Here is a 15,706-nt window from a genome sequence, read left to right on the forward strand (position 1 = left end):
TGTGCAAGCTTATTCATGTTTCGAAGACGTTGGAGTATAGAATTTTATTAGCTTTCAGTCATGATTACTTAGCAATGGATTGGGAAAAACAGAGATATCAAAAGTAAATAATATATTTGCAAATAATGATATTATACCTACCTTATTACCTACCTATAGGTATATAATATAAATCATTAATTAGCATTACCTTATATGTATTAGAATCGTGATTCTAAATAGAAACTAGTAATTATCGTGGGCGCCAGTTTAAAACCATAAGGCCGAATTTAGAAATGGGTTCAATTTAATCCTCAAAAGTCCACTGTTTCCAAAAATATTTGCCATACTTATGTCAACAAAATGAATAGCGCAAATAGACCGTTACCTTCCCAGGGGCACCGCCCGTCAGACAGGATCCCAATCCCAACTATCCCAGGGTCCGCACTGTCGCACAAATGTCACAAAAGCATTGGATATTATATGAGGGTATACCCTCTGACCTCTGAACCATATTGAATTTCCCCGTAGGGCGATATAAACGGTATATAAATGTAAGTACAAGAATATGGGTGCCGAAATATAGATATGATCTCATTTTGAAAACGTTACGCCCGCTTACGTAAAGGGTCTCCCCAGATATATCGACGCGCATTCAGCAAAATCCGATAGGATGAAGCTTTATGTCCGCGCAATAAGAGCGAAAAAGTCGTCGACGCGTCGGCAGGCGCCGGCCGATGCGAGCTGAGGGCCCGAATCACGTTCGACGTGTTGCCTCCCTGTCACACTTACGAACGAATTTACAAGTGCGACAGAGAGGTAACATACACGCCCTCTGAGCCGAACGACGACTTTTTCGCTCTTATTGCGCAGACATATAGCTTTATCCTATCGCATTTTGCCGAATGCGCGTCGATATATGTGAGTAAACCATAAATTTATGTTTTAGTGCGCCACAAACATACCAAACAACAAAAAAAACCTGGAAAAATTGGAGTCTAGCCTAGTCTTGGAACCGGCTCTATATGATAATGCTGAATATGTTGTGTTAATAAATTATCTTTAATCTTTAAATGAATCTTTATATGTATGTCGTAGTCAGATCGTATAATCCGCCGTATTACATTACGGCTAGCCGTTTTCAAAAACAGGGGCGTTTTGAAATGCGGCGGTTCGACGATTAGCCGGATTGTCATTGCGATACGTTCTTCAATAAGGCGGCCTACGTTTAGCCGCATCGTACTACTATTTTAGATTGTAGAGTGACCAGTTCATTCGGTCGCCTACGTAACCGGAGTTTGACAATGTTTGCAATTTAATTTATTTTTACCATGGTCCCACCGCACTACACGTGTTTCTTTTCCAAAACATTTCCTTCACAACTTAAATAGACGGAGCCCCGCAAGCGGGGCTCCTATTTCTGGGCGGTTTGCCCTTCGGGCATCTGAAGCTACCTAACGAACCTAACCTACTTACCTACCTACGCTTTTTTCCTCAACGTGTAATGTTTTCACGGACGTCTCACTAAATCAATAGGTAGGTAGGTTAGGTTCGTTAGGTAGCTTCAGATGCCCGAAGGGTAAACCGCTCAGAAATAGGAGCCCCGCGAAGCGGGGCTCCGTCTAGTTAAGTTGCGAAGGAAATGTTTTTTGAAAAGAAACAGTCCGACGAACTCCAGATTTGATGGACACCCCAGCGTTTGTCAGGCAGCGCCACAGGTGTTAAAAATGGGAACTAAAAACTGTCAAAGCGGCGGCTAATGACTCGCTGTATTACATTACGGCTAGCCGTGTTGAAGAACGTATGGCGCCGAATACATTCCGGCGGATTCTCATTCAGCCGCATTCAATCCGGCTAATCGTTAAACCGCCGCATTTCAAAACGCCCCTGTTTTTGAAAACGGCTAGCCGTAATGTAATACGGCGGATTATACGATCCGACTGCGACATGTATACGGTTTAGGCTGCAGAGCTGGGTGCGTAGCCAACATGCCAATTTACGCTCCGTAGCGAACGAAACGCAACTGTCACGCTGTCGCCCTAATAAGGAACGGTTCGGCCACGACATTGAGCGACTTGCGACGGCGGCAGCGACAACCATAGGTGGGAACGAAAGGTCCGATAGCTGTGTCTCGCTCCAACCTATGGTTATCGCTGCCGCCGTCGCAGGTCGCTAAATGTCGTGGCCGAGCCTGAAGAGTGATAGAAAGACACCAAGCGTTTTGTTGTCGTAGCGATAGCGATTGACACCTTGGCTAGGCCGGCTGATCTCCCGAAGAAGTGAGCCATGTGGGACAACCCTAGAGTTAGACCAAGTTAAGTTGGCAGCGATTTTTATAGCACCAAAGACATATATAACTCCGTATAAGATGAATAAAGTCTAAGTAAAAAACGTGCCTCGGAAATCAAGAAAAAGTCGTTCTCGGATAGATGGCGCCACACCTTTGGCCTATGCTCAGTTAGATGGCGTTGACACCGTTTGATATTTACACAGATTTTTTTTAGTTTTAATTGTGTGTCGATAGATGGCAGGAAATTCACAGTGACTACAAAATTTACTATGACAGTAACCCTCTATACTATCTATTCTCTTTGATAGCACAGACTGTGCGAGTGTTATTCTAAACGTCATAATTTAGAAATTACGAAGTCTGTGCTATAAAAATCGCTGCCAACTTAACTTGGTCTAACTCTAGGGTTGTCTGTACAAGAAGATTCGGCTGGGATGAACGTGTTAACCTCCTAAGGCCCAAGGGCCTACCTATTGTACTTATTCTGTTCGATGAAAAAATCATATTCAATGAGGGTTTCCGCGATCGAGATTTTCACTAGATGGCAGCACCGTGACGAGAGGTCTTTTTGACAGCTGCTGTCAAAATCCACCAATAAAAAAATGGTTAAACATGATTGGTGGATTATGACAGCTAAACCTCTCGCCACGGTGCTGTCATCTAGTGAAAAATTCGATCGCGGAAGCCCTCATTGGAACAGTCGCATTTCTTTTGTTTCGTTCAATTTTCAAACAAAACCAAAATCAACTCTATTCCCTGCACTAAAGATTCAAATTTCAGTGGTGAAAGATTTATTTCAACAAAAGGAACGCCTTGTCGCCAACGCAGTGGTCCACGGCCTCAATCAGGTCCTTCATCTCCTGGTGGCACGTCTCTGCCGTGTAGTCCTTACTCTTCACTCGTTCCTGACAATCTTCCAGCTCTTTAAACAACACTTGCACGTGGTGGTTCTCTAAAACAAGGAAACAAAGGGCAATGAAACAAAAGAGGTTCCCTTAACTAGAGTCCTATAGTATCAGGGATGGGGAATCGGGACCGACCAATAGGGTTGTTGACACATGTTGAATTGTATAACTAAATATAGTTAAATAAATTGGAAACTTAAGGCGCGGTGTGTAGTAAAATGCACTATTTTGTCACCATATTTACAGACTTTTACAAGGATTTCATGCATTATTTTCTAGTAATGTATAACTTCAGTCCTTGAACTACGTTATTGCTTGTCAGAAACACGACGGCTCATTATTTTCTCGATAGAATCTTAAGTTGAAAACATGCCTAACACTGTCTTTATTTCCTTATGTTAGAAGTACTAGGACGAAAATGTATATGAAACTTACTTCAGTCGATAGCTTTTAAGTAAATCTTCATTATTGCTTGTCCTTTTATCGATACGTTAATTTTTTCATTCATCATTTGATGAATTCAACATTTTGCCTACTAAATTACACCCTACGCGGCAATACCTTGCGCCTATTCCTCACGCCAGTACGCCCGTGACCACTGTCAGCGTCGGACCTGTGCTAGTTTAGCGGACGTTTCATAAAATGGGTAATCACAGTATAAATATGCAAATATGTTATACACGCAATGTTTTTCAACATACTTACGAAGAAAAGCAAAATAATTCTTAAATACGGTGACATTTCAGACATTCGTCCGTCATATTGTCATTTTATAACAAGTTGGGCAGCAAAGGCACACACCCATCTAACCAATCCGGAATTCAGTCACGATTGATAAATTGTGTAAACATATTTTAAAAGGCTATAAAATTAATCAAATTGAATAATTTAGACTGGTCACATTTTTGTCAAAATCGATTTCTTCTGGCAAAACATATTACTTTTTGGCAACCGGGTTTTTTAACCTAATTAGACCCCGCTGAATCCGAAATTTGCCGGTTGCTTGATCGAATTCTTGACTGGAAGTGAGATATTTAATATTAAAGGTCCCTTTTTTTAGTTTTTCGTAAATAACTCGTAAACGGTGGCCAATATAAAAAAATGAACTAATAATCTACACAAAATTTTCAATAAAAAAGATTCAGTACATTTTTAGCAGGGATCAATATTTAAAAAGATAATAAAGAGGGAAAGTTCATTATAATAAATTCTAAGGTTCCTTGTTTTTATTTTTTCGTTAATAATTTGAAAAGTATGACTCATAGCAAAAACAAATCTTACACATAAATAATAAACATAAAATTTCCTACAAGAAACATGTAGAACACTTTTCGCTAGGATCAATATTTAAAAAGACAAAGCAGCCGGTAAGTTAATTACAATCAATTTTAAAGTCCCTTTTTAGTTTTTTGTAAATAACTCGTAAACGGTGTCCCATAGCAAAATAGGTTTTTATGAATAAATAATCTACATAAAATTTCCTGCAAAAACATCTGAACACTTTTCTCTAGGATCAATATTTAAAATGATATTAAAGGAAGAAAGTTCATTACAATCAGTTCACAGGTAGTTTTTAGGGTCCCGTACCTCAAAAGGAAAAAACGGAACCCTTATAGGATCACTCGTGCGACTGTCTGTCTGTCTGTCCGTCTGTTACAGCCCATTTTCTTCAAAAGTACTGGACCAATTAAGTTGAAATTTGGTACACACATGTAAATTCGTGACCCAAAGACGGACATCTTACGTAAACAAATGAATTTTAAACATGGAGGCCACTTTTTAGCCAAGGGGGGTTAGTTAACATTAAGAACCTATTTTGCTATGGGCCACCGTTTACGAGTCATTTACGAAAAACTTAAAATAGGGACCTGGAAATTGATTATAATTAACTTACCCCCTTTAATACCTCATTAAATATTGATCGTAGCGAAAAAGTGTACAAAACCTTTTTTGTGGACAATTTTATGTTCAATATTTATGTATAATATTTTTTTGCAACGGGGGCACCGTTTACGAGTTATTTACGAAAAAAAAGCGACCTGTGAACTGATTGTGATTAACTTTCTTCCTTTAATATCGTTTTAAATATTGATCCTAGAGAAAAGTGTTCAGACGTTTTTTGCAGAAAATTTTATGGAGATTATTTATTCATAAAAACCTATTTTGCTATGGGACACCGTTTACGAGTTATTTACAAAAAACTAAAAAGGGACTTTAAAATTGATTATAATTGACTTACCGGATGCTTTGTCTTTTTAAATATTGATCCTAGCGAAAAGTGTTCTACATGTTTCTTGTAGGAAATTTTATGTTTATTATTTGTGTAAAATTTGTTTTTGCTATGAGTCATACTTTTCAAATTATTAACGAAAAAATAAAAACAAGGAACCTTAGAATTTATTATAATTAACTTTCCCTCTTTATTATCTTTTTAAAAATTGATCCCTGCTAAAAATGTACTAAATCTTTTTTTATTGAAAATGTTGTGTCGATTATTAACGTTTCACAATTTGTTTTTTATATTGGCCACCGTTTGCGAGTTATTTACGAAAAACTAAAAAAAGAGACCTTCAAAAAGTGATTATTATTAACTTTCCCGCCTTAATATCTCTTTGAATATTGATCCTAGCGAAAAATTGTACGGAATCTTTCTTGTAGGCAATTTTATGCAGATTACTTATGTTTCAGAAATTTTTTTGCTATGCGCCACCGTTTAAGAGTTATTTACGTAAAACTAAAAAAAGGGACCTTTAATATCAACTATCTCACTTCCAGTCAAGAATTCGATCAAGCAACCGGCAATTTCGGATTAAGCGGGGTCTAATTAGGTTAAAAAACCCGGTTGCCAAAAAATAATATATTTTGCCAGTCGAAATCGATTTTTACAAAAACATGATCAGTCAAGTATACACTCATATTGTATATAATTAATAATTATTTAGGTACACTCACCGTCTTACCTACCATTTTTAGGGTTCCCTACCCAAAGGGTAAAACGGAACCCTATTAGTAAGACTCCGCTGTCCGTCCTTTGGTCCGTCCGTCTGTCACCAGGCTGTATCTCACGAACCGTGATAGCTAGACAGTTGAAATTTTCACAGATGATGTATTTCTGTTGCCGCTATAACAACAAATACTAAAAAGTACGGAACCCTCGGTGGGCTCAGTGGGCGAGTCCGACTCGCGCTTGTCCGGTTTTTAATTTTATTAAGTACTCATCAAAATTCGAATTTACTAATAAATCTTATTCAATATTAATTGCCGAACTAAAAATCCCGGAACTGACAATTCAGAATACCGATGTCGTCAGAATAAGGACGTAGACGTGCTGCGCGGGAATGGTGCGGTGCGCCGCGCGGGGCGCCCGCCTGCCCGTTCTACCACGCGTCTGCTTCACCCCCTTGAAAACGTAAAACTCGAGTATAAGAGTGCCTTAAATAATATATGGAAATAATAAAAAATACAAGACCTCAAAGTTTCAAATAGGAAAAAAATAATGGTACCAGTACTTACTTAGATTTTATTAAAATAAATATTGTATATCACAATATTTCACCGACAAAATCGCAATTTCCTTGTTTTCTATACTTACCTCGAAACGGCCTCTATGGGTCCCATACAGACATTTGGTCCTCAAAACAAACCTGATCGATTGATACCATTCATAAAAAACCGGGCAAGTGCGACACTCGTGCACCGGACTCGCGCACGAAGGGTTCCGTACCATAATGAAAAAAAAAACGGGAAAAAAATGCAAAAAAAAACGGTCACTCATCCAAGTACTGACCACGCCCGACGTTGCTTAACTTTGGTCAAAAATCACGTTTGTTGTATGGGAGCTCCATTTAAAACTTTATTTTAATCTGTTTTTAGTATTTGTTGTTATAGCGGCAACAAAAATACATCATCTGTGAAAATTTCAACTGTCTAGCTATCACGGTTCGTGAGATACAGCCTGGTGACAGACAGACGGACGGACGGACGGACGGACTGACGGACGGACGGACGGACGGACAGCGAAGTCTTAGTAATAGGGTCCCGTTTTACCTTTTAATTGTCAAATACGTATTGGTTGCAATTATTGAGGATTCCCTTTTATCAAGGTCCCAATTAACCAGGGTCACTGTATATTTTATATACACACATAGACTGCTATATATAGTTATAATTATAACCCTTTTTGACTTCATTATCCAACTAATTTGCAAAAATTTCATTTTTTGGCAAAAATTTCATTTTTGGTACAAGCTCTTATCGCTGACTGCACTTTTCTTTCCACAGGCAACTAATACTTATCGAGACAATTCTAACAACCCCAAACACAATAAGGTGTTGTTTAATAAGGCAGGCGTTGTTTGATCACAGAGTTCCTATGGACACCTCCTGGCTCCATCATCAGATCAGCTCGATGAGTAGGTACAGTCAACTGTAAAAATATGGGTGTAGCCAACTTATTCAAAAATATGTCCCATAGTTCTTAATTCGCTGACATAAGAGCTATGAGACATATTTTTGAGATGATTTGTGCACCCATATTTTTACAGTTCATCATCATCTTATCAGCCAGAGGACGTCCACTGCTGGACATAGGCCTCCCCCAAAGAGTGCCACAATGACCGCTCTTGCGCCACCCGCATCCAGCGGACTCCCGCGACCTTTACCAGGTCGTCAGTCCACCTTGTGGGGGGTCTACCCACGTTGCGCCTTCCGGTACGTGGTCGCCTCTCGAGAACCTTTCCGCCCCAACGGCCATCGGTTCTACGGGCAATGTACCCCGCCCACTGCCACTTAATAAGTTTAGCGATTCGGAGGGCTACATCGGTTACTTTGGTTCTGCTGCGGATGGCCTCATGTCCGATGCGATCACGCAGAGAGACTCCAAGCATAGCCGAGAGGGCCATTCCATTCCATTCCATTCCATCTCCTTTTTTACAGTTGACTGTACCATAATATTGCATGGTCATCCGACTTACATATGTATGCAAACATTCAGCCTCGTCGGAAACCGGAAAGTCAAATTTAACTTGCAAGATTTGATTAGGTACAGACAGACAACGGGACAGGTGAAACTAAATAAAAGTTTGTAACACCACATAATAGGTTTACGTACGTTCAATGCATTTTCCACGTTCTCTGACCAACGGGTCATCCGCCTCCTGAAATGAAAAAAAAAAATTATAAGCAACAACAAGTTAAACATATACTGAAATAAGGAAAAACAGGACATTTTTTACTAATGGTATCAGACTCAGTCGATCAGGTTTGTTTTGAGGATCAAATGTCTGTATGGGACCCATTGTCTTAAAGCAATACAAAAGTCACAAATGATGGTCAAAGTCTGGCACCCGCACTTTACTGACGAAAAGCTTCTAAGAAAATTGCAATACGTCGTGACGTCACCATGTAACGTCGCTATTGCTTTGAAGCCGTTTCGATGTACAAGGAAATTGCGATTTTGCTTTTCATTTGATATTCATTCAGGCCAAGTTAAGCCGTTTGCGATTAAAATTAGTCATCATCATCATCATCATCATCATCTCAGCCATAAGACGTCCACTGCTGAACATAGGCCTCCCCCTTGGACCTCCATACGTGCCGGTTGGAAGCGACCCGCATCCAGCGTCTTCCGGCGACCTTAACAAGATCGTCTGTCCATCTTGTGGGTGGACGTCCTACGCTGCGCTTGCTAGTCCGTGGTCTCCACTCGAGCACTTTTCGACCCCATCGGCCATCTTCTCTGCGTGCAATGTGGCCTGCCCATTGCCACTTCAGCTTGCTAATCCGGTGGGCTATGTCGGTGACTTTAGTTCGTCTACGGATCTCCTCATTTCTGATTCGATCACGTAGAGAAACTCCGAGCATAGCCCTCTCCATAGCTCGTTGAGCGACTTTGAGTTTTGAGATGAGGCCGATAGTGAAAGACCACGTTTCGGAGCCGTAAGTCATCACTGGTAACACTCATTGATTAAAGACTTTCGTCTTGAGGCACTGAGGTATGTCGGACGAAAAGACATTACGTAGTTTCCCGAACGCTAAAAATAGTAGGGCAAGGAATATCACCTTCCTTCACAATTATTTGCCTTTAATGTAGGAAGGATAATAATGTATATCTTTAGGTCAAAAGGGTATCGAAATCGGTCGTTCCGCCAATGACAAAATTCCGTATAAAGATTATAGGTAAGTACCTACTTAATTGCCGAATGACCGAGTGTGGTTTAGTTTTTTTTATTAAATTAATAGGAGCCAACTAAATGGTCGAGTAAAAAGGGGAACCACCGAACAATTATAATTTAATGCGAGTAAATGGAACTGGCATTCGGCTTGATTAAGTTTAATGAGCGATCCCAATCATAACCGATTTTTTCCGATTTGATGCGACGCGCTGCAGAACTGATGGGAAATAACAAGTCCCATGAAGGGTATGGTATTTCCTGCACATGGGCATTTTCACAATAAAGTATTTCTACTCAGTTTCACGGGGACTATCAATTTAAAAGGAAAAAAATTGTGTCCCAAAAAAATTTCAGTTATGTAACGCATTTTCACATAAGTACATTTTGTATGGACCGTTACAAAACTGACACCCAAAATTTGTATGAAAAACTGGGGACACTTTTTTTATTTGTCTCATTCAACAGTACTCGTGATTCTGAGTCTAAATAAGTACTTAAATAACCCAAAAATTTATGGTTGTTCGAAAAAAAAGTAAAAGGTACTTACCATTTTTCCTGAAAACCCCCATTTACAGGAATTAAAATATTTTTATTATTGAATACAAACTTAATATACCTTTAAATAAAACATAATTTTGAAAATTTAAAAACTAAATCTAAAAGCTTTAAAATTTTAAAAACTAAATCTAAAAATTCTTTTTGCGCGGAAGCTGCCAGCTCTAAGATCACCGGTGGCGTCTGCTATTCTTTTGGATTCCTTAAGCAGGCCACTGACGAGCCTTCCAAATGGATGCCGTTACAATGGATGCATCCAAATGGACGGCATCCTAATATTAAACATTGTACGTTTTTGACATTCACGGACCGATTATGGATTGCAGCCACGCTAGCTCGTCAGTGACCACCTTTAAATAGCGTAGACGCGTTCGGACCCCACGGGTCAAGGGTCTCGACGCGAAAGGGTATGAATAATAATAATTATTTTAGCCTATAATATACATCCCACTGCTGAGCACAGGCCTCCTCTCATGCGCGAGAGGGCTTGGGCTATAGTCCCCAGGCTAGCCCAATGGGGCTTGGGGACTTCACATACACCTTAAACTCCTTAAAGGTATGAAATGGGCGAAAATTAAATCGTGAATAAAAATATTTTTACGCTTAACTGACTAACAATTAACTACCACCATCTTAATGAACTCGAGTAATTGTTCTCAAGTTTAATATAATTTGGCATAATTTTGGAATGTTAATTGTGACTGGCCTAATTTTCCTTAATTTTCACCTTTCGCCATCTACGCCTTGGCACTTATTATGAAACTGAATAAAATATATGTATATAAATAAATAAATACACAAGAATTGCTCGTTTAAAGGTATAATTAGGACCTTGAGAGCATTCTTGCGGTTTCTATAATCAATAATAGCAAAACTAATTAGTATGTGGGGCAGGAGACGGTAGTTAGTTCGATTAATCACATGGCAACACTTTGACAGCATAGGCGCGTATTATTATTAAGTATTATACTTCGTTTTTTTAGCATTAGAAAGAAGATAAGCGATCTTGACATGTCTTTTAATAGAAAAACGCTTTTTAAAAATCAGTAAATATTACTTATGAAAGCAGAAGAATATAAATGATCCTATTAGATTTATAATTGTTAGGTACCTACATATTTGCCCTGACTTATTTAAAAACGCGTTTTTCAATAAAAAAGACACATCAAGATTGTTTACCTTATTTCTAATGCTAAAAAAACGAACTATAACTAGCGACCCGCCCCGGCTTCGCTCGGGTTTAATAAATTATGTACTTAAACCTTCCTCAAGAATCACTCTATTGATAGGTGAAAGCCGCATGAAAATCCGTTCAGTAGGTTTTGAGTTTATCGCGAACATACATACACACAAAGTCACAAACAGACAGACGCATAAGATATATAAAGTTTCTTAGTGATATACATTTTCGTCAGCCGTTGTAACTATTTAAGACAATACTGTGTAAAAGCCTGTTTGTAATGAACTAATGAATAGAATTATACGCCGAAAGTCACATTGCTTGCGTTGCATGTCTGTAATCGACTGATCGTGCATGCGCGTATTATTCGTTTGCGTATAGTTATTTATGACTCGCAACGCAACATATGTGACATCTGACATATACCTAATTTCCGACAACACTTTTAGAGCCTCTTTATATTAGAAATTATATACAAAGTGGTTAATTTTCATTGCTTATGAGTGCATTTGCACACATTGTTCTTAAAAAAATAAGTAGGTACCTATGCACAATCATGTACTTAAAGTCTACAAAAAATAAAAATACAGTTAATTCTATGTAGTTATTTAGTTACTAAATAGTTGACAATAACAAAACATCTACAGTAAGTAGGTACATCCCCCGTCGTGTTCACCTAATTCACAAACACAACACACACAACACGATTTCGCACTGGATAAACCATTATTACATGCAAATGGCAAACAAAACTTCGTAACTATGTATATTGACAGTTGTTGTTACTCATATTATTTCTTTGTTTAACACTTACTGACGCGTTGTATTCGTAAAATTAATTGAATAGGCTTCAGTGACTGGCCCTGTTTTCCTTAGATATATCTTTATTAAGCCGAGGTAGATAGCCTGTTTAAATTTGCGTTAGTAAAATAGCTTACTTTTGATTGCGCCGGTTGAAATGTAAGGAATTATATGTCCGTTGTCATATCGATGTGATAGCTGGCAGCTAGCATATAAATCCATACATTACAAACGCCCATCGGTATGATCGCGTCCATAAAGATAAAGATGTGAGGCTGAAGTGGTCTCCACTCAGTAATGCAGTTGGCACGACTAAGCGTTGCCAACGGCGCTGATTTTCTGTGGAGCCAGCGAGGTGTGCGGTGCGGGATAGCATACTGCGCGACTTGTGTGTCAGTAGTAGGAGTAGTTTGCTGTCAGATTAAGTAAGTAAGTCAGTTTATGGTGATATTAAAGCCCTCTAAATTGAAAAAATGCCCCAAAACGAAAATACTAGCGTCACAAATTGGTATTCTTGCGTCCGCGCCTCATTTTACCGGTAATATCGGTCATTATCGGCGGTTGAATTCAGCGAGCCAAATTGGCGTTTGCGTCCACACGTCCTGATTCCATCGGGCAATTTAATCAGATCAGCGAAAAATTTACTAGTTCCTATAGAGAGGCAAATTTAATAGACGAACGAAGCAAAGAAATCCTTTATTTTATTTAACCGTTTATTTCCCCCCGACCCTCACCCCCGACCCGACCCGACCCGAGACTCAAGGTCCTTATAATTAATTGTTGTGTTTGTGTACATACGTCTTAATTTAATTTAATTTAATTTAATCATATCATATTTTATTATGTAATTAGTTTTAAATGTTTTAATCACATATGGATTATTTCTGGAATAAATTAATTTCATTCATTCATTTCCCTGTTCCAGCCTACCTGTGATGGTGAAATGGCGACCACCACGATGGTAGTATCGCCGCTGGCCACGCAGTCCTCGCCAAAGAACAAGCGGCGCCTGTTCGCCGAGGCACGGCAGAACAGTCTGCAGAAGCTGAGCGTCATTTTCGACCATTCGCATAAGAATGGTGAGTTGTAATATCAAATATAGACTGTTGAGCGCGTTTACTGCACAGAATTAGTACTTTGTGTTACAAGGGATCAAAATGATATATTTCCGTCAAGGGCGTACATTGAATCCTGAATGAAGCGATGGATTCTACAATAGAATCCCGAACGTAGTGAGGGATTCTAAAGTACTTAGAATCCTGAGCGTAATGAGGGATTCAAGTGTTAACGCCCAAGACAAAATAATTTTGATACCGTGTGACACATACTGCTTTTCACATCAACTATGAGGAAATTGTTATGTTCCAAAATATGTACATATTATTTGACCAAAAAAAAATAGTATGCAAGAAAGAGAAAATCGTGTCCTAGAACAGAAAAGTACAACTTTGATCCCTCTTAGCAGGGAAGAAAAGTGCCAAACGGTGAAAGAAAAAGCCCTTTTCGAATAGGTGATGTGTAAAAATAATAGTACACTAAAAAATAACACACAATTAGTACACTGTAAAATAGTAGTAAGTAGGTACATATACTACTGTAGGTACAGAAAGAAAACTTCCTACAAAAACGAAGTTTGACAGCGGTTCAGGGTCGAATCATGCTGTCCCTTCCTACAATATGGCATTATCCCTTTCGGCTATTTAGGGTTGTCAAAATTGAAGCCATTATCTTATCTGTGGTCGTGCACGCAAAGGGACGTCAAATTGTGTCAACCCTAATCGGAGTAATGCTGAGGCGCTACCGCGAAAACCGAAATTCGCAAATTGCGGGGATCTTTTTCTTTTACTCCAATTAAGGCTTAATTAGAGTGACAGAGAAAAATGCCCGCAATTTGCGAACTTCGATTTTCGCGGTTATAGGCCTGAGCCGAGCGGAGCCGAGTTTGGCCGAAATCGGGAGTTTCGCACCCCTGTTTACGGTAAGTATAGAAACAAAATATCTAACACGATCTTATTTGTAGAGCCATAAGAGCGTGTCACATATTTTTGCGGCCTTCGAAGAGTAACATACTATTGCAGGTGAAGGTGACTGTACCTGTGTCTACGTGGATAAGCCACCCCACTTGGTAATTTAATTGTACAGCCAACAGTGTCAGAGCAGATTGTTTCCATATTGTTTCTATCTGCAGTTAATTAAGCAGTATAAAAACAAATTATACCCCACACCCTTCCAAGGTTAAATTCCTGCCTTAGCGAAAAAAAAGCGTTTATTCTCGATCTTACTTTCAACTAAATATGTACACGCGTTCTTCTGCCAAACCCCAGAGCGTTTTGTTGGCAGAAAAGTTGGTGAGTCAATCATTGAGTCAATGACATTTCTGTAAATGACGAATGGCTATCAAATGAATGGTTAAAGACTAGAGATGCACCGGATATTCGGTTACTATCCGGTATCCGGCCATTTTTTAATATCCGGCCGGATACCGGATGGAGACCTACTATCCGGCCGGATACCGGATAGTAACATTGCTTGATTTCGGAGTAAACAAATTGGATCTAAGAAACAGTCACGGTCATAATCGTACTCGTTTATTATTTTAAAACAATTTAAACATTCCACTCGCACGCGCAATCATTTCGGTCCAAGAAATGAGTCCGCGCGAACGTTCACTAGGAAACTGATCAAAACCTGCACAATGCGCACCAAAAAAACCGAAATGTAGGTATAGTTCCGCCGGCCGAATACTCTGCGGCCTGACCATCTGCTGAATATTCGGCCTGACCATCTGCCGAATATTCAGCAGATGGTCAGGCCGAATATCCGGTATCCGGTATCCGGCCAAACAACTATCCGTTGCATCTCACAACCCTTCACCTGCGGTCATCAATATTGTTTTAATTAGTCCTTGTTTTGTACATTGTAATATAGGTAGAGACTTGACGTCGCAATGTAGCACCATGTACAGTAAATTAGTTTTATATAATTACTTACTGCAGACCATAGTTCCAATTTTTCTTCCTCTCCCTCTTCCGCATCATCTCTTTGCGGAAAATTTTTATGTTTAGTTTTATTACTCATGTTATTACTTTTCAAAAAATTAAGGTTTCGGAAATAATAACCACCGCACTATTTAAAAGTTTGACATTGACAATTTTTTGTACTGAAGTGAAAATTTGAAAATATGAAAAGAGTATAAGCTGACAGCAAGAATAAAAAATGTATATCAAACATGACATGAAAATTCGTGAGAATAATCTCCTTGTTCCTAAATATCTAAATATTATTTTCAAAGGTATCAATCAAAACTTTAGTAGCTGTATTGAATTCATACAAAGTTGGCGGGAATAACGACAATGCTGCCAACTATACGGCCCGGCTTCGTATCGTCGTAATTTGCAAAGTTGTTAATAGATGGCAGCACTATGTACATAATGAATTGCGGGCTTTCTCAAACGACTCTATCAACACAAATATTTTTATTTGACAGTTTATTGGCCAGTGTTACTAGCAATAATGAAATCTACTAAAGTGTGTTAAATATTAGAGTTTTAATCAGTATGCAACATTGAAGTAATGCATTATTATATATTCGTGTTTGTATATCTGTGTTCAAAGTACACAACTCAAAAATACATTCATTTGAAAAAAGAATTGTTTGATAGTTCTTTGTTCATTCAATCGCATCAATATGAGTTATAATACGATTTTCTTACATAATATTGTTTTTGAAGATTATAATCTGACAAATAAGAGTAAAAATTAAAAAGTGGCAATACTGTAGTATCATCCCTTTCAAACCAATTGAGATAAGAAAACGGGACGA

The 15,706-nt window shown here is 38.7% G+C and overlaps 2 protein-coding genes across 3 annotated transcripts in view; one reads left to right on the top strand and one right to left on the bottom strand.

Annotated features, from left to right (window-relative positions):
* The window catches only part of LOC134801266 (protein phosphatase PP2A 55 kDa regulatory subunit), a 98,345-nt gene that overhangs the window by 54,913 nt on the left and 27,726 nt on the right, over nucleotides 1-15,706 (top strand). For both annotated transcript variants that reach the window (XM_063773794.1, XM_063773798.1), the window contains exon 2: nucleotides 12,809-12,962. In XM_063773794.1, the coding sequence (XP_063629864.1) occupies nucleotides 12,827-12,962 (136 nt within the window). In that variant the 5' untranslated portion in view covers nucleotides 12,809-12,826. The remainder of the gene's footprint in view (nucleotides 1-12,808; nucleotides 12,963-15,706) is intronic.
* Nucleotides 3,044-15,027, bottom strand: LOC134801267 (cytochrome b-c1 complex subunit 6, mitochondrial-like). The gene is made up of 3 exons (XM_063773800.1): nucleotides 14,875-15,027; nucleotides 8,285-8,330; nucleotides 3,044-3,221 (listed from the first exon to the last, which is right to left on the bottom strand). Exons 1-3 carry the CDS (start codon nucleotides 14,959-14,961, stop codon nucleotides 3,061-3,063), a joined length of 294 nt encoding a protein of 97 aa, XP_063629870.1. The 5' UTR covers nucleotides 14,962-15,027; the 3' UTR covers nucleotides 3,044-3,060.

This window comes from Cydia splendana, chromosome 21 (assembly GCF_910591565.1).
Source record: "Cydia splendana chromosome 21, ilCydSple1.2, whole genome shotgun sequence".
NCBI classification, from domain to species: domain Eukaryota; kingdom Metazoa; phylum Arthropoda; class Insecta; order Lepidoptera; family Tortricidae; genus Cydia; species Cydia splendana.

Bases quoted from the DNA above. Each gene is read 5' to 3' on its own strand.
- LOC134801267 (XM_063773800.1), bottom strand. From the start codon at position 14,961: ATGAGTAATAAAACTAAACATAAAAATTTTCCGCAAAGAGATGATGCG. The intron at 8,331-14,874 runs GTAAGTAATTAT...TTTTCATTTCAG, and splicing joins AATTGGAACTATGGTCTGCA to GAGGCGGATGACCCGTTGGT. The intron at 3,222-8,284 runs GTACGTAAACCT...TCCTTGTTTTAG, and splicing joins ACGTGGAAAATGCATTGAAC to AGAACCACCACGTGCAAGTG.